Genomic DNA, 27563 nt, shown 5'->3' on the forward strand with positions numbered 1-27563 from the left:
GCAGAGCTTACAGAATGTGTACACTGAGGCCTCAGAGACATTTGAATTCCTGGCAAAGAGAAAGGCTGCTATAGGTAACTGTCTGTCTTGCTTGGGAGCACATGAGCTGTAGAATTGCCATCTCTGCTTTTGATCCTGCACAGGAGACTCTCGAGCTCTGGTTCTTGCTTTCTGCCACTTCACACAGGAGCCTTTAGATTTTTCTGTTGTAAACCTGTGGGTTGAAACACTTTTTGGGGTAAAAAAAAAAAAGGTCAAAGGACCCTTTCACAGAGGTTGTGTATCAGACAATCCTTTATCTCAGACACTTCTATTATGGCTTATAACAGTACAAAAATTATAGTACCCAAGTAGCAATGAAAATAATCTTAAGTTTGGGAGGTCACTGCATTAAAGCATCCACAGCATTTGGTAAATTGAGAAACCCTGGTCTTGACAGAAGAACTATTTGTATCATGTGAGGTCTTCTTGACCCCCGGGGCTGAGTCAGGATCTGTAGAGAGCTAGTTATCAGCAGACCCATATATAGCAAGTATTCCCCTTGTTTCTCCTTTCCAATTCATAGTGCCTTTGCCCATTCCTTCGTGATGTTTCTCCATTAGGATGGACAGATAGGGACAACTGTAGTCCACTTCTTCTTTTTAGGAAACATGGATCCCTCTTAGTGTTGGGACTTTTGGAAGTAGCATGAGTGTTTCTGGAATTTGCTGTTCTCTAATTTTTGCTTTCTGAGTGCAGCTCACCTAGATGTCCTGAGTTCTTATCTAGGTCTTCCTGAGAACCAGGGTCTGGTGGGGTTGATGGTGTTTCTTATAAGTTAATAGGAAAAGGATAGCAGGGGCTTTGTATGCATTGGGTGTTTGCAGAAACCTGCAGAGCCACCTTCTGATGGAACTGAATCAGCTGAAGAAGAAGGTAGACATGCTGAGGAGGCACAGGAATAAGAAAGTGCTGGAAGATGAGGCACTGGTGCTGCAGTACTTGTGGGACTTAAAGGGGCTCCATAAGGACCAATAGGAAGAGGCCAGTGACTTCCAGAGTCAGGAACAACAGGTAGAGACAGGCAGCTTTGTCAGGCTAATGGTTAGCTCCATCTGCCCTTGTAACTTCTAGACGAGCTCATCCACCTACCTGTGCTTTCATCCATCATCTTACTCATCCACACAGCAATCTAAGTACATACCTCATGACAGCCAATTGTTCAGGTCTATGTCCAAGCACAAATATTTCTGGGGAATGAGCTTCTTGTGAGAAAGTGGATTATCAGCAAGCAAATCCACCTCTGCTTAATACTTCAGCCCAAAGATGAGTACAGTTCAATAATACACCACACGCCTACAGGGTTCAGTGCACAGAGCTTTAAGTGAGTGAAGTCAGGGCTTGTGGCTTATTTGCTTGGCATCAGTCATATAATTCACATGTGAGAAGCAGCTTGCAAGGGTGGGGGGAATCCCTTTGCAAATGCCAAATGAGCAGTTCTTGATGTCATCTTTTTTGGGGTGACATGTGGCATTTCTCATCTTTGCTGTCTACATTTCAAGACAATCTTTTTAATCTGCCCAGGACAGACTCACACTGACTGAAATCTGATTAGCAGAGTGTTAGCCATGTTTTTTGTCAATGAGGCTGGAGTATTCTCCTTTTCTGTAGATTGCATTCTCCTGTTGACTGGATGACTATGGATGTGGGTAGGGATTCTGACAAGCTAGGGACATGGTGTCAGAGATTTAAGATTGCAAGAGGAAATTTTATGCAACCACTTCAGCATAGTCTGGCCAAGCAAAGCATGCTCACCATAGCAATTGTATCTTCCACCTTTTGTTTAGCATAGTGTAAGATACCGCTCAAATTGCTGGTATGCTATAACTAAACGAATGTGTTCTTGCAGCACGAGGTGCTTTTTTTTTGGTATTTTGCTCTCATTTACATACTCTGTGTGTGGTGGATAGGCTGCTGATATGTGTGTTTTTGTGTGTGTGTATATTTTCTTTTTTGTATAGTATAGGCATGTGGTATTTTTTTTTTCATGCACTTTTTCATGCATTTTCTTCATTTTCTAGAAGATCTCATTGGGTTTCATTCTCGGCCTCTGTCTTGAAATACTGTTTGCTCTTTCCCCCAGAAGCTGGCTGCTTTGCTTGCCTGGCTGATCATCAACCACTGGTATCCTTTGTAAACACTTGCATTTTTATTCCAGTGTGTGCATGCTTTTTGATACCCCTCCACTAAGAACACATACTCTAATTATCAGGAACAGGATAGTCTGGAGCAAAGGCTATAGTACTGCTGAGCAGAAGGACCTGGTCATGCAGAAGAAGAACAAGCAATAAAAAAAAATCTGGTCTTGCTTGGTTGTCTCTCAGATGAAGTAGGAACAAAGCCTGGGAGGATCCTGTGGAGTGACTTTTGTGGGCTTCTTTCTGCTCATGGACAACCTGATGGTCACAGCCAGAAAGAGAACACATCAGAGTTTACATGGATCTAGTCTTCAGGACCTTCTGTCCGGGAAACAATATGTTTGGTACTCAGTGAGTGTCTTCCTCCATTCCAAACTCTCTGATATGTTATGAGCTTGCTGTTTTTGAACACACAGAGATCCTCCTGTTTATAACTTTTAAGTGATGGGATTTAAAGGAGTGCATAACCATGGCTGGAAGAAACTACACTTTTATTGAGAAATACTGCCTGTAGACCTGAGATTGCCACCCTTGAACCCGGCTCTCTGCAGTTTCTGCCTATTTCTAGTGAATAGTGTTCTCTGGATAGAGAAGATTTAGGAGGTAGCTGGATGAACCCAGGCAGAGCCTCTGCTGCAGGGATGCCTAGAGCACTTCAGAGGAGTGTTCTGTAACAGAGTCCCATAAGAGCCAGCATACAGCATCCAGAGCTAGTCCTAAGTCTAACACATCATAATGAAAGTCTTTTTTAAACAAACAGGATCACTTTCCCTCCCAGGTCCTTCCCTCCCTCCCTAACATGGTAGGGGGCAGTTGGGGTGGGGGGAGGGAAACCTGAACTGGTATTGGTAGAGGGAAAATGACTGAAGTCCTGATGTCTGGCAGAAAGAATGTAAACAGGCAACCTCAGGAAACTGGACCCCCAGAATGCACCAGAGGCAGTGTCTTTTGCTTTGCAATTTTGTGAGGTCCCATTTGTCGATTCTCGATCTTACAGCACAAGCCATTGCTGTTCTATTCAGGAACTTTTTCCTTGTGCCCATATCTTTGAGGCTTTTCCCCACTTTCTCCTCTGTAAGTTTCAGTGTCTCTGGTTTTATGTGGAGTACTTTGATCCACTTAGACTTGAGTCTTGTTTAAGGAGATAAGAATGGATCAATTTGCATTCTTCTACATAACTGCCAGTTGTGGCAGCACCATTTGGTGAAAATGCTGTCTTTTTCCCACTGGATGGTTTTAGCTCCCTTGTCAAAGATCAAGTGACCATAGGTGTATGGATTCATTTCTGGGTCTTCAATTCTTTTCCATTGATCTACCTGTCTGTCGCTGTACTAGTACCATGCAGTTTTTAGCACAAGTGCTCTGTACTACAGCTTGAGTTCAGGCATGGTGATTCCCCCAGAGGTTCTTTTATTGTTGGGAATAGTTTTTGCTATCTTAGGTTTTTTTTATTATTCCAGATGAATTTGCAAATTGCATTTTCTAACTCAGTGAAGAATTGAGTTGGAAGTTTGAATCTGTAGATTGCTTTCATCAGGATAGCCATTTTGACTATATTAATCCTGCCAACCCATGAGCATGGGGGATCTTTCCATCTTCTGTGTTCTTCTTCAATTTCTTTCTTCACAGACTTGAAGTTCTTATCATACAGATCTTTCACTTCCTTAGTTAGAGTCACGCCAAGGTATTTTATATTGTTTGTGACTCTTGTGAATGGTGTTGTTTCCCTAATTTCTTTCTCAGCCCGTTTATCCTGTGTGTAGAGAAAGGGCATTCATTTGTTTGAGTTAATTTTATATCCAGCTACTGCACTGAAGCTGTTTATCAGGATTAGGAGTTCTCTGGTGGAATTATTAGGGTCACTTATACATACTATCATATCATCTGCAAATAGTGATAGTTTGACTTCTTCCTTTCCAATTTGTATCCCCTCGATCTTCCTTTGTTGTCGAATTGCTCTGGCTAGGACTTCAAGTACTATATTGAATAGGTAGGGAGAAAGTGGGCATCCTTGTCTAGTTCCTGATTTTAGTGAGATTGCTTCCAGCTTCTCTCCATTTAGTTTGATGGTGGTTTTCTGTAGATTGCTTTTGTCATGTTTAGGTATGGGCCTTGAATTCCTGATCTTTCCAAGACTTTTATCATGAATGGGTATTGGATTTTGTCAAATGCTTTCTCAGCATCTAATGAGATAATCATGCGTTTTTTTCTTTGATTTGGTTTATATTGTGAATTACGCTGATGGATTTGCGTATATTAAACCATCCCTGCATCCCTGGGATCCAGCCTACTTGGTCATGATGGATGATTGTCTTGATGTGTTCTTGGATTCGGTTTGTGAGGATTTTATTAAGTATTTTTGCATCCATGGTCATAAGAGAAATTGGTCTGAAGTTCTCTTTCTTTCTTGGATCTTTGTGTGGTTTAGGTATCAGAGTAATTGTGGCTTCATAGAAAGAATTGGGTAGAGTGCCTTCTGTTTCTATTTTGTGGAATAGTTTGAGGAGAGTTGGAATCAGGTCTTCTTCGAAGGTCTGCTAGAACTTTGCATTAAACCCGTCAGGTCCTGGACTTTTTTCGGCTGGGAGACTATTGATGACTGCTTCTATTTCTTTAGGGAAATGAGAGTGTTTACATCGTTAATCTGATTCTGATTTAACTTTGGTATCTGGTATCTGTCTAGGAAGTTGTTTATTTCATACAGGTTTTCAGTTTTCCTGAGTATAGCCTTTTGTAGTAGGATCTGATGATGTTTTGGATTTCCTCAGGTTCTGTTGTTATGTTATAAAGAACTCAAGTAGATAACCTTCATAAGAGCTAAGAACACAATCTAAAAATGAGGTAGAGAACTAAACACAACATTCACAACAACGCATCTTGAATGGCTGAGAAGCACTGAAGAAGTGTGCAAAGTCCTTTTTTTTCAGGTAAATGAATATCAAAATGACCCTGAGGTGGTGTCCAGCGTTATACTTTCCAGTAAAGAATGCTAAGATCAAAAAAACTCATGTGAAAGCATATGTTGGTGAGAATTTGAAGAAAGAGGAACATTCTTCCATTTCTGGTGGGACTGCAAAGTGCTATGGCAACTCTGGAAATCAAAATGGAGTTCCTCAGAAATTTTCAGATAGATCTACCTGAGAGCCAAGAACCAACCTTACTGGTGCATGGCCTGCTACTTTCAGTTTTCACTTGATGGCTTGTTACTCAGATTTTCTTATTGGGCTATGACTTTGCTCTTGTCTTTCTGATTCTCAAGCAGTTCTCTGTTCTTACACATTGTTTTGAGGTACCTCTAGCCACTGGGACTTATTTATACCTTCAAATCCCTCTAAATTGGGGGACTTCTAATACTTGGAGAAGCTGAGTGACAAAAGCAAAGTATGGTGAGCCCTTTGGTGTCCAGTGCACACGAATCTATGGGAGTTTAGATATAATAATCATCTATGACATTCTTTAGGAAAGCAGCAGTATGCTCTCAGGACCCTGTGTGACCTCAGTTACCTTTGCCAGCTTTGTGGGCTTCTCTACTGCTGGTCTGAGAACAATTGGAAACTCCTGGAATAGATGTCTCATATCTCATTTCCTTTGTCCTTGTTAGTATACTGATGGGATTCGGTTTGATGGAAATATACTCTCAAGAATAATTAATAAAACCAGTGCTTCTTACGGACCATCAGGATGAAGTACCAAGTTCAAGGACAGTTCTGCAAGAACTGCTCAAAGACAGCCAAGTGGAACAAGAAGAAAGCCAAGCAGAAGTCATTCATTCCCAGCACCCTCAGCACCTTTCTCCAGGACAGGGTCACTCAGCTTTGGTAGAAGAAGGGATGACCTGAGATAGCTGCCACATATTCCCTCAGAAAAGAAGCAGCCAGCAATATTGGGGAAAGAATATAGGTGTCAGGGGGCAGAAAGCAGAGTGTAAAGTGAATAAATAAAAAGATATCAATAAAAAATATTTAATTATTTAAAAAAATTGGACAGAATGTATTGTTCTAGTAACTCTAGTGTGTATACACAGGCAATAACTTTAACACCCAGAGAGAATAGATGTTGTAAAGTAGGGTGCCTTTGGTATTGACATAAACTAGGAACATAGCAAAGATAAATAAAAAAGAAAGATGTTTGTCCCATAGATCCATTATTCTCCTCAAGTCTAAGTGTTTGTGCTCACTTTTACCAGAACTCTGGAAAGCTCTGTTAATCCAGGTCTCAGGGCTCATCCAAAGTACAGTCCTGAGCCTGATATGGCCAAGTGTTCCTGTGTTGGTGGCTGACCTCTGCCTCAGACTTCAGAGGCACTGGAGGGGCAGTCTTGGCCTTCAGGTGGCAGCCATTCCAGGTCCCCTACCATACCAGATAGCGAGTCTTCCACAGATGCCTGGCATCTCAAAAACAGAAGCTTGGGTATTTCAAAGATTGGGATGCCACTCTACAGTCATGATGAGTTGATTACGTGAGACCATACAAGTTAACTAATGTCTGTATGACTGTTTTCTTTATTTGAAAGTGAGTAATGAGATCATCTCAGGAGTGGTTGCTAAGAATGAAATCACTGATTAACATAAATGATAGGACTGTACAGAGCATGGGCTTAATATTCTGGGTCCAGTGCAAATAGCTGGGAGAGTTCAAAACAAAACCAATAAAAGCAACAGGAATACAAACAACAACAATTGTTTAAAACCCTTTTGAGTGCTGACATTACTGGCATGTACCAACTGTGGCTAACTTTTTTTTTGTTTTTATAATTACCAACCAAACATACAAACAAACAAACATCCCTATTCCAATTCCAGCAGTTTGCATCAGAGAGAGCTGTGTGACACTGCATGCTGCTTCCTTTCCTCAGATAGCTCAGGTCTTCAGTCCTATACCAGGTCAGCTGGACCTAAGACAGTGTAGTTGAACTACTTGCTGTCACGACATGATTCTACAACAATCCTTTTCTTGGTAAAATTGAGCCTCTATAGAGTAAGCCCCATGTTGTTGGAACCAGGACCCTTTAGGCCAGCAAACACACAAGCCACCCTTAGTGAAAGAGAAAAGGAAAAATCACATTGGAAAAAAATATGCGCCCTAATTGTAAGAAAAAGCCCTCATCTTTGAAGCCATCACCTATCTCCCCCTGATTTTTGAGCTCTGCATATTGATATTGTGTGGCTCAAGAAGGTAGTGAAATTCAGATGTTTTCTGAAAGAAGATATACATGATTTTTCACTCTTAAATCTGTGAGGTTAGGGGGCACAGGTTCAGCAAAGCCAGCATAAGAACACAAAAGCCAGAGATGATAATGCCAAAGGGACAGCATCCTGACCTTATAGACACATTAAAATTGAGGTTTCATCTCAATTCAGGTCATTGCACTCCCAGCCCTACCTTCTGAGTATTATATTTGCTGTGAGTACAGTATGACGTTACAACCTGCAACACCCTCATTTCTCAACTTAGCAATTCTGGAAGACAGATATTGGAGAAGTAATTGCTATGAGGCTACAATGCAGTAATGTACAGTCCAGGATGACCACTACTCTCTGTTGCCCACTTAAATTGTCTGGTTGTATTTGAGAATGGGAGCATGTGCAGGATAATGTTTTGAAGAAGGGACAGCAAGTTAACTTTTTATATTTGCCCTGTAGATGATTCCATATGTTCAAAAGAGTAGGGAGTTTTCTTTGTAAAAGATAGGGTTGTAAACCAGAGATTTTGTGAAACTCATGTATATATATATATATATATATATATATATATATATATATATATGAAAAAATGCCCTCTGTCAAGGAATACACCGTTAGAAAATATTGTCCATGTTTTGTACAATTAAACCTATAGGAGAAAGATATTTGCCTCTGTGAGACAGGAAAACCCTGGGAAATTGGAGTGTATGTCACATGAATTGACACAGCTGGTATATTTACTGTTGTGAAACATCTACTACATCCACAGTCCCTAGAGATTTGGGTGCTAACAAAATCTCTTAAGCATGTCAGAGTCCTAACCAACGTTCCCCCTCAAAAGCACATGACATCTAATGAAGCAGTAGAATTCTCCAGCTTTGGAAGGAGAGGTTGCCAAAGGGGATCCCACGGGTCCATGAGAGGCTCCAGGAGAGGCACCCCAGAAAAGGACCAAGCTGGACAGAACTAGTTAACAGGTAGGTCATGGCAGTTGCTAGTGACATCATCAGTAATGCCTTCCTTGGAGAATCTCTTGTATCTAGGATAGAACTAGAATTCTCTGTGTTGTCATCTGTGTTGTGGTGACAGCAAGTGCCTGTGGTTCATCCCTTCTGTTTGCTCTGGGTTCACCAGCAGGAATGTTTTCCTGGCTGCTCAGGCTATTTCAGAAAGAGAATGGCGATGAAGGAGAGACCAGACCAACAGAGAAGGAAGAGGGAATCCTTTCTCATGAAAAAGGAAGAAGGAAATCATTCTGGAGAAGGCACAGTGAGTCCTGGGCAGAGTTGGGGAACTTCCTGGTAGAGGTAGGCTTGAGCTGGGCCTTCCAGGAGTAGGTCTTACAAGCTGAAGCCTTGGACTTTGTCAACGTCAGAAAAAGAGTCAAGAATTTCTGATGATTAGTTTGACAGAGCCAGGAATTGACAAACCTGCAGCTACTTTTCTGGGAGCTATTTAATTTCATTTTGAGTGGCAAAAAATGTCAGGAGTGGGCACTATGAGAATAACAGTGTGTCCTTTCATGGAAGGGAGTTGAAGCACTTCATCTTCCAGATTACTGTAGGTAACTTGAGTCTCTGATGAAAAGAACAGAGAAGGATGCTCCCCTGGTCATGTCATGTGGTGAGGACTCAGACACTTTGGATTTGAAGACACACGATTAATTAGTGCTTGATAGTGCTAAGCACTATGAACTTCAGCATTTCCCTGCCTCCCATCTGATATGACCTGACAATGTTCCCCATATCTTTATGTCTGAGGCAGCTTATACATTTCAAGGCAACCGGGCCTGTAACAGGGAGTGTGGCATATGTCTGACAATGGTGGTTAGGAAGAGGAACATAGCTTAGCAAACCAGCTGGAAGATAGCTTTTCTGTTCTTTTAGGAATTCACTGTCTTTATCTTTTCTCTCCCTCCATCTTCTTCTTGGGACTCAGAATGGTCTCCCCTGCCCCTGGGCCATCAAGTATGCAAATTCTTTTGTGTTTACCTATCTGCAGGGTCTGCTAGAAATACTTCAACCCAAAATTCCAAAATGACTAAGAAGAGATCAAAAATAAATGAACTAGAAGAACTGAAATTGGATATGAGGAAGATCAGCAATGACATGGAGGAAATGTGTGGAATCCTGAACCTTTACATGTATGAGGATTTGAACTACAGGTTGGAATTATGCCCAGTACCCTGTTGACTGTATTGTGCCATCTGTTAACCCAATTTCCTTCCATGAATGGAGTGCGTCATCTCCCATCATTCAATTAAGTAGCCCTGACAGGTGTTTAATTGTTGGATAAACAAGGTGCTGTGTGTTTATTATCATCTTCTTTTGTACTTGACCTTGGGGTTTTTGCATTCTGATTGTTGCTGTGAACAGCTAGAATGTCCTGCTCACACTTACTGTCACTCAGTGTGTGAATGCAATGCCTGCAGGCTTCAAGGCTTTACTCTGATATTGTTCATTATATTCTGAGAGATGGCACCTGTCTGGATTTATTTGGCATTCTAATTGTGTCTGTGTGTGTGAACATAGTTGCGTGTGTTTTGTTCAGGACTGGGGCTCTGGGACCTTTGATGGGGTCTGAGGATTTGTGTGATGCACAGTTTGCAGGTCCTGTTAGTGTTGAGTCCATAGAGATCCAAAGTGATCACCAGGGAAGTTTGCTCCTGGTGTTTCCTTGTTGTCACACAGGAATCTCCTGGAGGAGATGTGATAAAGCCTTTCTCCTGTAAATACTAGTTGTGTCCTCTGGGAATTCACATAACAACAGAAACCAAGAAATGAGAATCCCTGCCTTAAAAATAAGAGGAAAGTCATTACAGATATCTACTGGACCCTTGCCTGTGGCACAGTGTAGTGTAAAATTGTCATAGAAGTACTCTATTCCTACATGCTTGCCCGGGAAGCCCTTGAAGGTCAGCTAGCTCCATTTGGTCTCCTGGCTCTGCTGTCCTCTGCCCAGGATAGTAAGTTTAATTAGCACCTAGGGGACCCAGTTTGAATGAGCCAGGATGTGGCATGCACTTGGCTTGGGTAGTACATGATATAGCCTGTTTGCACATGATTATTGATTCCTTAATTCAGCATATTATTTGCTTCTTGGGCCATGCCACAGGATGAACACTGAATTCAACATCATTAAATCACAACATGAGAAGACAATGTTGGATATGAATAAAATGATCCAGTCCATAATTGGTTCCATGCAGTACTCCATGGAACTGATAGAAGATAACTATTCCTACAGGTGAGTCAGTGACACAACTGAGACCCCCAGAACTAGGCAGGGAATGCTTCTGTCCTTTTAGGACTTTGAACAAAAGCAAGGGTTCTGGTTTTATGCTATCTGTTTTTATCCAGGAACCCTGCCCTGAGGCAAGGGTCTTGGATTTGTACCTCTTGGACACACGTGTCCTAAGTGTGAAGAGTGTCCAAGACCCTCCAATCTTTATTCTTCCAAATTCAAGATCCTCTAAATAGAAAACTTTTCCACCACGCTGGGAATATCCAGGAACCCTGAACCTCTGGGTTTCTGACCACAGATTAAAAGATCTAGGATTCCCAACAAAAATGTAAAGATTGCACACCTGTTTGGTTGTCTCACCTCTCTCAGAGGGGCTAAGCCCTCTCCCTGCTGAAGGTTTTATGGTAGCACAGACCTATAATCAACCATGAGGAACATTTCCTCTTCTGTGATGTATAAGGTGTACTCTTGGTGTCAGGGTTCTTAGAAGTTTGTTGAGTCCTGTGGAATATGGCTGGTATCTTGATATGACCTGCCTCTGTTTGGTGCTGCTATGTAACTGTGGACTCTTCTGGGGGCTGTCTGGGAATCAGGGCCCTTGCAGGGATCATAGGACTTGTAGGAGTGGCAAGCCAATGGAATCTGGCTGGGAATCACCAATTTTTCTTTGTGGATCAGCATTAAGGAGGACCACCTCCTCCGTGAGTGCACTCAACTCAACGAAAACGTAAGGATATTACTGAATGAGAACAGAAGGCTGATGGTGGAGCAGGCTGGCCATAAGTGTCCTGTGGGGAAGAAAAGAGGTTCTCTGAGGAGGCCAGCAAGAACATCTGTGTCCCAAGTGCCAAGGAACAGCAGGTAGGATGATGTGTATCAGAGGCAGATTGCCCTCATGTCTAAACATAAACATAGACAATCAAATGTAATAGTCCACCAACTTCTCCAGGCACTCACCTATGTCTCCTCCAAGTGTTTGTTTATGTGATCATCTACAGGGCTCTCTGTGGAGGTAGCCTGGTTTAAGAAACTGCATATTTGGCATGCAAATGTTCCTGCTCTGCTATAATCACTAGGGAGATAGGTTGATTAGACATCACAACACTATATGCCTTAAGTTTGAAGGGTGCTGTGTTGGAGCCCTTCTTGAGAATAGCAAGAGCTTTGAGGGAAGAAGTAAAGGCCTGTAGCTCATTTGCTTTACAGGGAACTTGTGAGATTCTAGGTAGGAAATAGTTTGCAGGGATGACAGCCTAGTTTAATTGACAAATAAGTGGATTTCATTACTGTCTTTTGGCGGCTTTTCTATTCCCCCCTTTTCTGCTCTATCTCAAAATGGTCTCTTCAGGCTTCATATATCTTGGTTCACACTGAGAGAGCCTGAGTAGCAGCTTGTTAGTTCAATTTTCTTTGAGTGCTGTTGGAGTGGTCATTCCTGGGCCTTAGAGTCTGGAGTTGGCTGGATGACCAGAGATGATAGAAAGGCTTCACACAGGCTCAGGTTTGGTGTGTGATTTCTGAGGCTTCATGAAAAAATTTCTTAATATATGCCCCCAAATTGGACCATTGTTAGATGTTTCCCTCCCCCCCGCCCCCCAGACAGGGTTTCTCTGTTCACACTGGCTGTCCTGGAACTCACTCTGTATACCCGGCTGGCCTCAAACTCAGAAATCTGCCTGCCTCTGCCTCCCAAGTGCTGGGATTAAAGGAGTGTGCCACTATGACCCCGCTTCTCTCGTGCTTTTTCTTCCTCTAAAATAATCGCAGAGTCCTTGGGTCTCCCTTGAAACATTACCTCTGCATAGTCTGAATTATCTTGGTCCTGAACCATAACAGATACCTCATTGTTTTCTGCTCAGTTATGATTTTATGTGAATAAGTCTGCGTGTGCTTGTGTGTGTGTCTGTGACTGTGTGTCTGTGTGTTTCTTTTTGTGTATGCATGGTTTTTCCGACCTGTGTCTCAATCAGCCTCAGTGGAGGTTGGGAGAAATGAGGACCTTCAAACAGTTCTGGTTGTATAAAACTTGTTATGTCTGTTAGAAGCCATGTTCAGAAAGTGGAAAAGAAGTCCTCTTTGACCCAGTGCTTCCAGAACAAGGAGGAGTTATCCACAGAGTCTAGGGTGCTCAGGGTTGTAGTGGTCCTCAGAGCAGCCCCGAAGGGAGAACTTATCCTGATGTCCATCTGCTGAAGGATGAAAAGGCCCTGTGTGGTGCAGCCCTTCCATGAACTCAGTGTGAGATAATCCATGCAAGCATTTGTCCTTCAACTAGTCAGCCTTATCCTACTCAAAATAGCCCTGACACAGTCACATTCTGGGGAGAAAACGTTTCTTTTGGATCCTGGTTGTAGACAGTTCCTATTACTCTGGGCTCATGCCTTTGGACACCAAGTCAGTTAGGTGATAGAAAAGGGAGATCCTATTGGAAGAAACTGATTACTTTAGGACAAGTCTGAAACAGGGAACGAGAACAAGAGGCTGGTCCACCACCAACATGTGAGCCTAGGCTGGGAAACAAACCTATTCTACACAGCCTTGGGAACTTGCTGAGCCAGATTGGATAATAGGACAAGAACCCTGATTCCCAGACCGGTTTATGAGTGGAAAGCATATCACTGACTGCGCTGCCTATATACTATGCCCACTAAATACCTTTCCCATTCAAGATTTGTTTTTTATTCCTGCAAAGTATCCTGGGAGATTTTTATATTTGTATTAACTGCGAAACTAAAAAGATCACTGCGATACAATATGCTTGTATTGCATAAACCTAAATATTATGTGTGTTTGAGAGTATGCCCTGCAATAGTCATAGATGTACAGGGGTGTTGTTCTGTTTCTTCATGACCATCACTTTTAAGGTTCATTGCCCAGCCTTGGTAATATTTTTATTTAGCACACTCTTGCAGATTCTAGGAACCATGAATTACCCATGGGTATTGTGTTGTATGGTGTCTCTGGTTATTTGCAGATAGAGGGATTGACAAGAGGAACCCTGTGAGGTTCCTGCACTGGAGAAATAATCATAGCCTTCACTTCAGTTCAGGGCACGCTCCTACCCCATAAGGAATCCACATGGTTTCTAGGTTGCACACATCTCTCTTGAACTCACATTCAAACATTGCTACAATGTTATTACTCAATATAATATACCCGCACAACTGGGGAAATGTGGTGTTTTTTAGAACTCCAGTATAATGTGTAGCTGACAGTTCCAATTCTAGCAGTTTTTAAAAGGTGAGAAACAATTCCAAGATCAGGTGCTCTATGACACTTGGGATGCACATTATGATCTCAGCTGATAGGACATGTTGGTTTGTCCAGCTGAATAGAGCTGTTCTGGGAGAGACAGCTCAATTGACAAATGCTTAACCGGCCTTTGTTTCTTTCTTCCCTACTTGTGAAATAGTCCAGCAGAAAGCAGAACATGGCACAGACCAGGAAATGATCTCCCTCAAAGAGAAGTGCTGGAGGAAGAGCACTGAGTGTGCACAGGAAATACAGCACTGTTGCCTCTCATCCCTAATAACCATGGCTGTAATGGGCTGTATGCTCCTCCTTTATTTTGTTTCTTTGGTATGAACAGGCCTTAATTTCATCTAGCCTCTGGCCCAGGAAGAGTGCACATTTAAAGGGACTCAGATAAATGCTGAGACACATCAAGAGCTGCTGGGCATCCAGGAAGAATCTGAGTGCAAATTTCTCTTTTCCTGATGGGTCATCATGACTAATTACATGGAGATCAGTCAACAAAATTGTAAAAACTTGGATACAAGTCTACAACATGTGTTCTGCTTTGACTTGGGAGGCCATATCCTTCAGACCCACACTCCAAAAGGAGAGTGTTGCTTAAATTTCTCCGGCAAAGTTTGCTACCTCCAGGAACTACTTTTCTACTTAGTTGCCAAGGACAGCCACAGGCTGTAAGGCTGTGCTACAAAATGAGCAGACTAAGAATTTTGCTTTGCACAGTTTTTGTGGTTTGATTTTGGTTTGAGTTTTGATTAGTTTAGGTATTTGGTTTTTCTTGTTTTCATTCAAAGTTTTGTTATTTATTGGTTATTTATTGTTCTTTTAAGTAATTTGATATTTTGATAAGGTTATACACAGTACATATTGACTGTCAGCTTTCAGTTACAATTGAGTACATTGCATTTATTCTTATGACTAACACAGTGATCTCCAACTCTTCACTCTAAGAGCCTTGTTATTTCAGGTGTGATCATGAAATCCCACAGATATCAGACCCAGATGGATCTCTGCACTCTTCATGGGACTTGGGCTCCATAGTTTCTTCTGAGCCAGACTGAACTACAAAGTCCTTCATACATTCAGTATGGAGAGTATGTCCAACTGTCTGGATAGGAACTTAATGATGGAAAACTTACCCATGCTGCATCGTTGCTGTCAAATATTTAGCTACTGTATTTAGAAAATACTGTGGATGATGGTGTTGAACGCATTAATGGCAAATACATCAGTTTTTCTGTAATAGCTCTCATTAAATCAAAGCATAGTCTAAGGGAATAAAAAGCTGTCAGAAAACACAGCAGTGTATGCTTCTGCTTTCCTTCAAATATACAATCACTGGAAACTGCAAGTAGAGATAATAAATTCCACAATCTTTTGGGGGATAGGTTTCTGTGGGGGTCCTTCAATGTTCATTTTATTACTTTATGATTCACCTGTGTCTGCCAAAAAACATCATTCAAAACCAATGAAGATTGTAATTAGGTATCATCCTATAAAATTCTCACAAATGCCTTTTTTATTTGATATTTTCTTTACTTACATTTCAAATGCTAAACCCTTTCCTAGTTTACCTTCTGAAGATCCCCAGTTTACTACACCAACCCCTGCTCCCCAACCCACCCACTCCCTTCCTCCTGGCCTTGGCATGCCCCTCTACTGGGGCATAGAACATTCATAGGACCAAGGACTCTCCTCCCAGTGATGACCAACCAGGCCATCCTCCTCTACACATTTACCTAGAGCAATGAGTTCCATCATGTGTTTTCTTTGTTTGGTGGTTTAGTCCAAGTGATCTCTGGAGGTACTGGTTAGTTCATATTGTTGTTCCTCTTATGGGGCTCTAAACCCTTCAGCTCCATAGGTCCTCTCTCTAGCTCCTTCACTGGGGACCCTGTGCTCTGACCATTTGATGGCTGTGAGCATGTATTTCTGTATTTGTCAGGCACTGGCAGAACCTCTCAGTTGGCAGCTATATCAGGCTCCTGTCAGCAATCTCTTGTTGGCATCCATAGTAGTGTCTGGTTTTTCTGGTTGTTTATGAGATGGATCCCCAGGTGAAGCATTCTCTGGATGGTCATTCCTTCAGTCTCTGCTTCACATTATGTTGCTGTCACTCCTTCCATGGGTATTTTGTTCCTCATTCTAATAAGTATCAAAGTATCCTCACTTTGGTCTTCCTTTTTCTTGAGTTTTGTATGCTTTGCGTTTTGTATCTTGGGTATTCCAAGGTTCTGGGCTAATATCCCCTTATGAGCAAGTACATGTCATATGTGTTCTTTTGTGATTGGATTACCTTACTCAGGATGATATCCTACAGATCCATCCATTTGTCTAAAAATTTCATGAATTCATTCTTTTTAATGGCTGACTAGTTCTTCATTGTACAAATGTACCGTATTTTATGTATCCACTCCTCTGTTGATGGAAATCTTGGTTCTTTCCAGCTACTGGCTATCATAATTAAGGCTGCTATGAACATAGTGGAGCTAGTGCAGATTCAAGGCAATTTATATACTACATAGCCTATAAATCAATGTTGTTACTTGACTTGAAAGGGACACAGCAAGTCAGACTCATCTGTCATTTGGGGACAATAATCTTGAGAGTAACTTTTAGGATATTTCAAGTTTAAGACAAGCTTAAGTAGAGGACCAAAAGGGGAACGTGGCTGTTATCAGTCTGCAATCAGTTGACCCCTAGAAAGTTTGTTATAGTTAAGTGCTATATGACTCTACAAATCCTCTTGTAAGGGGTCAGATTAACCCTGCAATTGAAAACATTACCAAACCAGGAATGTGCTATGCTGAGCACTCACAGAGAGTTATGAGGAGCTGCCCTAGGCTCCTTTTACAGCAAGTAAAAATAGACAAAGAGATCAAATATCCTAACACCACAAGATGATAAAACTGACAACTGTAGATTGCACTCAGTATCAGGGAGTTTAGATTCTTGTGCATCTACAGATTGTCATGCAACATCTGCATCAGGGACAATACATAAGGAGGTGGCTGCTCAGTGGCATGACAAACAACCAAGAAGAGCCATAGCCTCTACCCCTCTGCTCTGGATGCTGATACTAAAAGGTTTTAGTTTGTCACCACCTGTCCCAGGACTGCTGGCATTGTTTCTTGCATATGTTTACTCTAGCACTTGTCTAACTTGGGTACAAACCCAGAGGACAGTCCCACAGCCCACAGAGGAGGCTCCACTACCACTCACTCACTCTATCACGACCAGGATCTTAGGATCCCAGGATCCCAGAATCCCAGGAGTTAGTCACACAAGAATCTTAGAGTCTCACAGGCAACTTTTCTCCCAGGAACTGCGACACACCCAATTCTCAGGATCACAGGATCCCTGAATTTTACACCTGTATCCTTATAGCTTTAATGGTCAAGGACAAGGATGCAGCTGGGACTGAGCGTGTGAAGAAGATGCAGGACATGTTCAACGCTGAGATCCTGTTGTCTAGACATTCTTAAGCTCTGCAGATGTGGGCTCACAGATGCATCTTTGCACTCAAATGACATATACTGTTTTTAAAATTAGAATTACCTTTAATCTTGCTTCTTCCTTAGAGAAGTGAGGTAGGATTTCTTCCTTGGGGAAACAATATTTTCATGCTTTCTTAAGCACTTCACTTTTACTTTGAAATCTTTTGAAATGACTTCCTGAAGATGAACAAACTGTGATTCACTAGGCTCATGTTGAATCCCCTTCAAAGTCTTGTCAGCAGACTGATCTGAGAGTAGGGACCAGATGTCATTGTCATAATTCTGTTCAGGTTTGTACTTTAAACATTTGCTGAATATGTGCTCGCGGAATGTTTTTTTTTTTCCCAGAGGTCTTGTTTTCAAAATAACTCTGTCTTTACATATTACAATGTATGGATTAAGAAAAAGGGGCAACTACTTACTAATTTTCAGTTAAATATCTTCTTATGTGTTCCTGTACTCACACAATCACTAGAAATTGTTAATCAGTCCAAATCATTTATTTTAGTAGAGTAGACTATAACCATGAACCAATACACTTAGTTTACTATTGATGACTGTGTTGATTACAATAAATACATGAATGATAGGACTGTACAGATTATGGGCTTAATTTTCTGGGTCCAGTGCAAATAGCTGGGAGAGTTCAAACTAAAATTAGTAGAAATAGCAGAATACTATAGAATAATAATAATAATAATAATAATAATAATAATAGAATAGAATACTAACAAATCCCAAAGATCCAATATTCTCCTCAAGTCTAAGTGTTTGTTCTCCCCTTTACCAGAACTCAGAAGAACTCTGTTCATCCAGGTCTCAGGTCTCACCCAAAATACAGACCTGAACCAGCTGTGGGCAAGTGTTCCTGTGTTGTTGGCTGACCTCTGCCTCAGGCTTCAGAGACACTGGAGGGGCAGCCTTGGCCTTCAGGTGGCAGTCATTCCAGGTCCTCTGTCAGCTAATGGAGTCTTCCACAGAGGCCTGTCATATCAAAAATAGAAGCTTGGTTATTCCAAAGATTGTGATGCACTCTACAGTCATGATGAGTTGGTTACATGAGACCATACAAATTAACTAATATCTGTATGACTGTTTTCCTTATTTGAAAGTGAGTAATGACATCATCTGAGGAGTGGTTGCTAAGAATAAAATCACTGATTAATGTGAATGATAGGTCTGTACAGAGCATGGGCTTAGTATTCTGGGTCCAGTGCAAAGAGCTGGGAGAGTTCAAAACAAAACCAATAGAAACAACAGCAATACTAACTACAACAATTTTTAAAAAACCTTCTGAGTGCTGGAATTACAGGAATATACAAACTCTACCTTATAATAAACAAACAAACAAACAAACAAACAAACAAATATCCCTATTCCAGTTCTAGCAGTTGCCTCAGAGAGAGCTGTGTGACATTTCATGCTGCTTCCTTTCCCCAGATAGCTCAGGTCTTCAGTTCTCTACCAGGTTAGCTGGACCTAAGATACTGTAGTTGACCTTCTTGGTGCCATGGTATAATTCTGCAACAATCCTTTTCTTGGTAAAATTGAGCCTCTATAGAGTAAGCCCCTTGTTGGTGGATCCAGGACCCTTTAGGCCAGCAAACACAGGGGGGAATGTGGAGATAAGGTGTGGAGCAGAGAATGAAGCTAAAGCCATCCTGAGCCTTCCCCACCTGAAGATCCATCCCACATACAGACACCAAGGCCAGACACTATGGAAGATGCCAATAAGTGCTTTCTGACAGGAGCCTGCTACAGTTGTCTCCTCAGAGGCTCCACCTGAGAGTGACAAATACAGAGGCACATTTTTGCAGCCCCTCTTTGGAATGCGCATAGAGTCCCCAGTAAAAGAGTTGGAGAAAGGACTGAATGAGCTATAGGGGGTTACAAGCATAGGAAGAACAACAATGTCAACCAACCATATCCCCTAGAACTCCCAGGGAATAAACCACCAATCACACATGGAGTGACCCATGGCTCTAGGCAGATGTGTGCCAGATGACAGCCTTGTTGGACATCAATGGGAGAAAAGGCCCTTGGTCCTTTAAAGGCTCGATGCCCCAGTGTAGGGGAATGCTAGGCTAGCAAGAGAGCACTGTGTGGGTGCCTGGAGGAGCACCCCCATAGAAGTAGGTAGAAGGGGCATGAGGTAAGTGGGTTTTAGGCAGAAAACCGGAAAAATAGCTAGCATTTGAAATGTAAGATTAAAGTGTTTTAAAATAGAAAAAGAAATGATTTGAAGACCGAGAAATTAAACTAGACTCATGGACACTTAATCATGGACAAAGTCATGAATATGCAATGCAAAAAGAAACATCTTCAATAAATGTCGCTGGTCTAACTTGGAGTAAGTATGTAGAAAAATGAAAATAGATGCATATTTGTCACCTGGCACAATCCTCAAGGCCAGGTGGATTAAAGAACTCAACATAAAACCAGATTCACTGAATCTAACTGAAGAGAAAGCAGGAAAGAGCCTCAAACTCATGGGAATGGGGATAAATGTCATAAACAGAAGTCCAATAGCTCAGACTCTAACATCAAAATTTATAAATGGGCCACAAGAAACTGAAAAGCTTCTATAAGACAAAGGGCATAGCCAATAGGACAAATTGGCAAACTACACATTAGGAAAAAAACGTTCACCAACAATGTCAAGGTCTGCCTGATCCACAGTCAGGACTATGAAGCTCAACCCTATCTCAGAAAAGCAAAGCGAAACAAAAATAAAAATAAATGTTTGTCAAGAAAGCACTAGGTAGAAAAGTACTCTCGTCTGTCTGAAATGCCCAAACGTGGTGGTGTGTGCTGTAGATTCAGCTACTCAGGAAACTGAGGCAGGAGGATGGTTTGAGGTCAGGGATTAGGTGGGAAGAACATAACAGACCCTGTCTCCTTATAAAAATAACCCAAGTAACCCAAAAAACACCCACATCTGTAAAACAAAAAGCCCCAGAGTGTAAAATAAGTGCATAGGTATGTGTGTGTGTGTGTGTGTGTGTGTGTGTGTGTGTGTGTGTGTGTTTCTGTGTGTGTGTCTGTGTGTGTGAGAGAGAGAGAGACAGAAACAGACAGACAGACAGACATACAGAGAGAGACAGAGACAGAGAGACAGAGACAGACAGAGACAGAGAGGTGGTGCTAGCCCAGGGGAGCTTAGAAATCGTGACCATCTTTATTTCAGCTTCTAGAATGGTGGTTTTACCCGCACGGCCATCACATTCATTTGAGAACATTTTCTGTACCACACATCACCACTTTTAAAATCTTTTTTAAACAGGAGGATCTTATAATGCTTCTGTAAGCATGGAGTTTCTGCTGCTTCCCAATTTTAATGTTTCGCATATCACGTGTTTATAATGCACTGAAAGTCTCAGCTTTGTCAACCAAGATGTCAGTGGTTCTTTCTCAACCTGTGGGTCACAACCCCTGTACAGGATATCCTGCATATCAGATATTTACATTAAGACTCATAACGATAGCAAAATTACAGTTAAGAAGTAGCAATGGAAATAATTTTATGGTTCAGGTCATGAGGAACTGTATTAAAGAGTGACAATTACAAAGGAGGAGAACCACTGCTCTGGCCAATCATATCTGACTCTGTCTGTTCCCAGAGCAAGGCAGGTGCTTTGTAAATGTGTGCCTGTGTCATTCTGCCCACTTTCTCCATTTCTCTCCCGGGTTTAATTCTGTGTACTGTTTCTTTTTTTTGTTTTTTTTTTTTTTTTTTTTTTTGTTCTAAGCACTCTGTCTCAGGCTTTGTTTTGGTCAAGTATGGACAGGCGACTGTGATCTAAGAAGGTTATGTTGATCAGGCAAGATGTTCAGATAGGGCACACCATGTGATCTCCCGGACATTCTCACAGCAATGCTGAGGGAGGAAGTAGATGTTCTCTTCACATCCACCATAACAACCCCAGAGGGTACCATGATGACACTCTCTCCTGTAAGGCCCATAGAGAAACTCAGATTTCAACTGAGTGACAGCTGCCACTCAGGGGATCCAAGTGAGACACTACTAGTTCTGGGTAACATAGGCACAAAGGTGCAAGTAGTTTTTATTCCTTTGGCTTTGTGAGGCAATGTCTCTCAAAGGCCTTGAACCCCTGATCCTTCCCACCCTTTCAAATGATTTCTAAAGACTGAATAAGTATCAGGGATTTTGAATTACCTTTTCCTTAAACTGGATTCTCTTGTAGAACTCGGGCTATGTTGTGTTTTATTTTGTTTTTCGTTTTCACTTCCACAGAGTTGAAATGTTTTGGGTTGAACAGTATGTTAGAATGCAAGGGAAGTCTGTCAGTTCTTGGTGGCTTTAAAGATGGGACGGAAATGATGAGACCCTTGTATAACAATGTTTGAAAACATATTTAGATGGTTTCACAATGAATACATTATTGTGAGAACAGTGTTGATACCATGAGCCTCTGAATAATTCTTTTTTTATTATAGTGTATGTGGGTTTCCTCTTTCCCTTCCCTCCTTCCCTTTACCTCCATCTCTCCCTCCATCCATCCCTCCACCCCTCTCTCCCCCCTTTCTTTTCCTCCCTGCCTCCCTGCTTTCTTCCTTCCTTCCCTTCCTTACTTCTATGAGCTTGCATAAAGGAGGAACAGAGCCAGGAGAAAGAGTGGAGGATGCAAAGATAGGCGGTGATGTCACACCTCACATTTTCACTTCTGTTTATAAACTAGTATGTACATTATTCATGATTTTCTCTAGTAATATTTTTTATATTTTAATGTTCACAATTGTATTACAAACATCCTTAAAAAGGAGATACTAGTAGTATGAATGCCTATGAAATTGGCCCTGTTACCACATGCAAGACATTAAAGAAACTACTAAGTATTTATGAACACTCAACATCAAAACTTTAAAAATCTAAGTATATAGTAGCCTCCAAAAAACCTCCAGCTTGCAGATGGTGGTGGAGTAACCATTACTGCATCACCAAGGAGGCAGGAGCAGGGGGATCTGTGTGAGCATAAGCCTAGCTTGATGACAGAGAAACTGTTTCAAACAAACAAATGAACACATAAACAAACCCTGGGTGGAGGGGGAGCTACAGACTGTATTGAAAACTTCTTTCTCTACCACAGTACTAGGGATTGAACTCAGGACCTTGTGAATATTAAGTTAGCACTGCAAGCACCCACTACTGAGCTACATCCTGATAACATTCAATAAAATCCATTCATACGTGTATACAATGTATCTTAGTTGTAGTCATTCCTTGGTTACTCCCTCTAGCCTTACCACCATCACCTCCTGCCCCTAGCCTGTCTTCCATACGCTTCGATCAACACCCTTCCCTCAACAAGTCTCCTGTATCCCTCCCAACTTCATGTTTTTTAACAAAATCACCCACTAAGTCCAACTGGTGCTGCCTGTATTCCTGCATGCCTGCTGGGCATACAAAGGGGCGTGGGAAACCTGCCAATGGCCACCTTTCTCAAAGAAAAGTGGCTCTCTGTCCTTTAGCTTTTATCAGTTGCCATTAGCAACTCAGCAAGGGATGGGGTTGGGGTATTGAGAATCCCTCCCCCTCCAAAATGGAAAGTTTAACTCTCTGGATCTTGTGAAGGGCTTGCATGGGTAAACACAGCTGCTGTGAATGTGTGTGTGTAACAGCCATGGTGTGTTCAGAGGCCAGCCTCTCACAGTATTCCTCACCATTCATCAGGTTTTTACACTCACTCTTTCCATAGCTTCTTCAATACTGTTTCCTGAGCCTTGAAGTAGGTAGGGATCCTGTACAAAACAAAAAACTGCATGATATTTATAGAGAAGCCAGTGTTAAGCCGTACTTAAGGTTCACATTTGTAACGAAATAGGTAACTGGGCCTCCACAAGTTCCATGGGAATCGCAGACTAACCATTTGGTTTTCCTCTGCCTCATTTTCTCCTCCTCCTCCTGCTCCTCCTCTTCCTCCTCCCCTCTCTTTAGCATCCTCCTCCTCCTTCTTCTTCTACATCCTCCTTTTCCTCTTCCTCCTCCATCTTCTCCTCTCCTTCTCCTCTTCCTCCCCTTCTTCATCTATTCATTCTTCCTTGAGCCTCCTGGCCCACTAGGGCCCTTCTATCTTGCATCACCTCTGCCCTCTCAAGGCATGCAATATCCTGTATCTCATTCTTCCTTTAGTTCAGCTGCCTTCTCTTCACATGGTGGTCTATCTTGGGCTGTCTGCTCAGACCACATCTCACCCAATTTCCTTGCTGCATTCCCAGTGGACAAGCCCGGTGATTCACTCTTGATCTTTGGACAATATTCAGAATGAAGCAGGAAGAAAGCAAGCGGTAGTCTTTTGTGAGTACCTAAGTCTTCATTTTTCTTCAGGTCCTTTCTTATTGCCTTTAAGAGGAACATAATTCTTCATCAGCTATCATAGCCTCAGAGCAAGCCTTGTCACTTGGAGCTGTATCTTCAGGTTTCACCTTTTCCTTTGTAGGCATGAAGGTCCTCTCCAAGAACTCAGCAAAGCTGACTGGAATCCAGGCATTTCTTTCTGTTCTCTTGGAAGTCTGCAGGAAGACAGCTCCTGGGCCTTTTCTTCCTCCAGCCAACCCAGTCTCCTTCACCCAAGGTGACCCATGGCGTGCGGGGAGAAGGGGGGCTCTATCTGAGTGGGCTTTTTCCTGAGTCCAAACCAGATGCTTCCTTCTCCATACGATTGTCAGCTGGCTTCACTTTTCATATTATTTTAAGCTTTAATTATTTTTCTCTCCTTGCAGAGCAACAATTGTGGTAATAAAACCAGATACCAACTCTTATCTCAGGTTAGTAATAAAGTTGTTGCTTACTATCTAGAAATGTACCTGCCTTTTCTTTTTTCTTTCCTTTTCTCTTTCCTTTCCTTTTCTCTTTCCTTTCCTTTCCTTTCCTTTCCTTTCCTTTCCTTTCCTTTCCTTTCCTTTCCTTTTCGTTTCTTTTCTTTTCTGTAAAATGTGGCAATTTACAGGTTGGGATGTATCACCGTTGGTGGAGTGTTTACCTAGCTAGTATATACAAAGCCCTTGTTTAAATTCCTAGCACTGTGTAGGTATGGTGACTCGTGTCTGTAATCTCAGAACTCTACAGGTAGACATGTGGGAAGCAGAAATTCATCCTCAGCATACAGTGAGTTTCAAGTTGGCCTGACCCAGAAGAACTCAGGGGAAAAAAGCTGATGTCTTTTCTCTCTCTCTCTCTCTCTCTTTCTCTCTTTCTCTCTCTCTCTCTCTCTCTCTCTCTCTCTCTCTCTCTCTCTCTCTCTCTCTCTCTTTCTCTCTTTCATAATTCTTTTGGTAGAGAGAAGGAAAGAGATGAACATGTATTAAGTTCCCTGGTATCTAACAAATTTGTGTATTACTTGTCGGTTAATATTATAACAAACATTAAATTGTATTCAGAACCATATTTTGATTATTATCTTTGTGTGCTTTGGATCTCACGACAGTAATAGTTACCTGAGGTGCTTAACTACCGTTTCTGTGACAGTAAATTATTTAAGTTTACTCTCTCCCTCTACAGCCCAACAGTGTGTAGTTTGTATGGTTCATTTGTTGTTGGCTTGTTGTTATTGATGTTGTTTGTGTTGCTGATGCTAGAGTCTGGGGCCTTGGACATATTCGGCAGGCAAATGCTCCACCACTGAGCCTCCAGCCACTTTGCTGGAGGTTTTTGTAGCTGTAGATTGTAATGAAGAAGTTTTTCATCTTTTATATTTGAAAAAGATACCACGGCACGATACACAGCTACAACCAATGCACTAAGATAAATAACCAACCCAACAGAGTGACATTATGATGCAGTAGTTGTAAGACTCAATTTAAAAGATATATCACTTCATCCTTGGGTTTGCCTATGTTCTCATCTGTGAGATTTAAAATCTTTTGAAACATTGAATGAAGCCTCTCATCTATCATCTACTGCCAATAAATATCACATATTCACAGCTGGAGAAATGGACCAGCCGACATCCGGAAAAGTCCTCCAGTCATTCAAGAAAGAGTTCCTGACTAAGGACAAATTGTTTCAACTGATTTCTTTCCTGAGGTTTGATTTTGCATTGTATGTTCACTTTTAAAGCGGCTTGCTGATCTCTTCGTGGACCAGAGATGGAGGAAGTACTACTCTCTGTTTATTTTTTCACCACAAGATTAATTCAGGTCAATCTCAGCTCTCAGGTTTGTTCTTGTAGTGGTTTTGAAGGTTTCAAAGGAAAGGTTGCTGCATGGATTGCTATGAAGCTGCAGATGTTTGCAAGTGAGTTAGAGAGTGACTTCTACAAGCAGATCAGATTGGTGGTCCTGGTCTTCTGGCTGTTAGGGGAACACCACTTTGGCCACTGATTCAAAGAATGTTCGGTTGAGAGCATTTGCTAAGGGGGTTCTGATGATGGCAACTTGCTGATGTCAGGGAACTCCAGGGACATGAACTCACTGAATCACTGCTTTCATTGGAAAAGTAACTTTTGGCCATAACAATTCTCTGCTGGCTAACTTAATGTCAACTTGGCACCAGCTGAAGTTATCTGAGAGGAGGGAACCTCAATGGAGAAAATGCCAACACAAAATCATGCTGTTGGTACACCTATAGGACATTTTCTTAATTAGATTGATGGATGTGGGCCCAGCCCATTGTGGGTGGGGCCGTCACTTGCCTGGTGGTCCTAGGTTCTATAAGAAATTAGGTTGAGCAAGCCATAAGGAGCAAGCCAGTAAGCAGCATTCCTCAGTGGCCTCTGCATCAGCTCCTGTCTCCAGATTTCTATACTGTTTGAGTTCCTGTCCAGATTCCTTCCATGATGAGCTGTATTGTGGAAGTATAAGTCAAATAAACTTTCCTTCCAAAGGTACTTTGGTTATGATATTGCCACAATAGCAACTCTAAGAAAGAAATTCCTATTAAAAAAAGTCATTTAACATACCAACTAATAAATCTATTAGGATGTATGTTGGCACGTGATAGCAAGTAGGACTCTAAATGTTAATTTCTATGATAAGGGTTTGTTATTCCTAAGTACCAAGGAAGTGCAAATCAACCACAGTGACATTCTGCCTCATACCCCATACCTGTGAGCACAGATATCAAAAACAGAGCAGAGAGATCAGGCCCTGCTGACAGCATACAGTAAAGGCATCATTCTGTGTCTCTGCCTTCCCTCTGGGGGTTAGGAATGCCACCAATGTGCCACTTGGGGAAGGCAAAACTCAGGGATATTAGGCTGTGTTTCTTCCTAGCCCCTGGGGTGCTGAGCCACATTGCTCAGGGAAGGCTGAAACAGTCTCAGATAGGGGGCCCAGCCTGTGTTTCTCTGGCTGAAAACAGCAGGGTTGGGGGGAGGGGGAGTCCTATGCATCCAGAAGCTCCTGGGAACCATGATGAGTTGAATTGGTGGTCCCAATCCCCTTGTGTATGCAGATACCACTGGGAACTTCAAGTAGTTGGGAACAGGAGCCAGTAGCCATATATGAACCCAGTGTGGGGAATTCAGCTTAGCTCCAGGTGAGTGCCAGGACTATGGAGGGGCTAGAAGAGGGGTCCTCTACAGGAGACTTAACCACAGCTCTGTGTGTCTAAGCCTTACCCCCCGCCATCCCCATCCCCCCACAGCCCACTGTCCCCCACACCCTTCAGGTCTTTGATGAAGAAGACAGTCCTTGCTTGTCTAAACTGTTTTATTCAGGGTAGATGAAAATGCACAAGTCTTACTCTGGGTGAACCAGAGATTGAATATCTTTCACAGAATTGGAGGGAAGCTCATTGGCTAATCACTTAGAGCCTAGTTAGATACCCCATCACAATAGAAAACTCTATGCAATGTCACCGGTTGTCATGGTCCTCTGGTGACACAGTCCACTGCCTCACAAAGGATATCTGTGTGCACTCCAGGCAAGAATGTAAATTGGTGGAGCCACAGGCAAAACAACATGGAAGTTCCTGAAAAGAAATATAAAAAGGATGTAGCTTCCTCATGAGGTGTTTGAAATAATTGTCTAATATTCGCCTGTAGGCAAGTCTGTCGGGCATTTTCTTGTTTAAGGATTGATGTGGTAAGGCTAAGACCACTGCAAGAAGTGGGTTGCCTTGGCAGGTGGTCCTGTGGTGTAAGGAAGCAGGCTGAACAAGCCATGAGGAGCAAGCCTGTAAGCAGGGCTCCACCATGGCGTCATGCACTGACTTCAGTTCATGATGGTCTATAACTGTAAGCTGAGAGAAA

At 42.1% G+C, this 27563-nt stretch overlaps 1 protein-coding gene across 5 annotated transcripts in view; it reads left to right on the forward strand.

Annotated features, from left to right (window-relative positions):
• The window catches only part of Gm3239 (predicted gene 3239), a 30125-nt gene extending 6086 nt beyond the window's left edge, over positions 1-24039 (forward strand). The window contains exons 1-6 of one of the 5 annotated variants that reach the window (XM_017316314.2): positions 5056-5202; positions 8498-8629; positions 9362-9524; positions 10475-10606; positions 11282-11464; positions 23811-24039. In XM_017316314.2, coding sequence (XP_017171803.1) covers positions 5109-5202; positions 8498-8629; positions 9362-9524; positions 10475-10606; positions 11282-11464; positions 23811-23949 — 843 coding nt within the window. In that variant the 5' untranslated portion in view covers positions 5056-5108 and the 3' untranslated portion in view covers positions 23950-24039. Of the gene's footprint in view, positions 1-5055; positions 5203-5778; positions 5894-8240; positions 8338-8497; positions 8630-9361; positions 9525-10474; positions 10607-11281; positions 11465-23810 lie in introns of those variants that run through there. The other 4 variants (XR_874133.1, XR_874132.2, XR_874134.2 and 1 more) reach the window with 4 other exon arrangements.
• The last annotated feature ends 3524 nt before the right edge of the window (positions 24040-27563 follow it).

This window comes from Mus musculus, chromosome 14, assembly GCF_000001635.26.
Source record: "Mus musculus strain C57BL/6J chromosome 14, GRCm38.p6 C57BL/6J".
In the NCBI taxonomy this organism is placed as follows: Eukaryota; Metazoa; Chordata; class Mammalia; order Rodentia; family Muridae; genus Mus; species Mus musculus.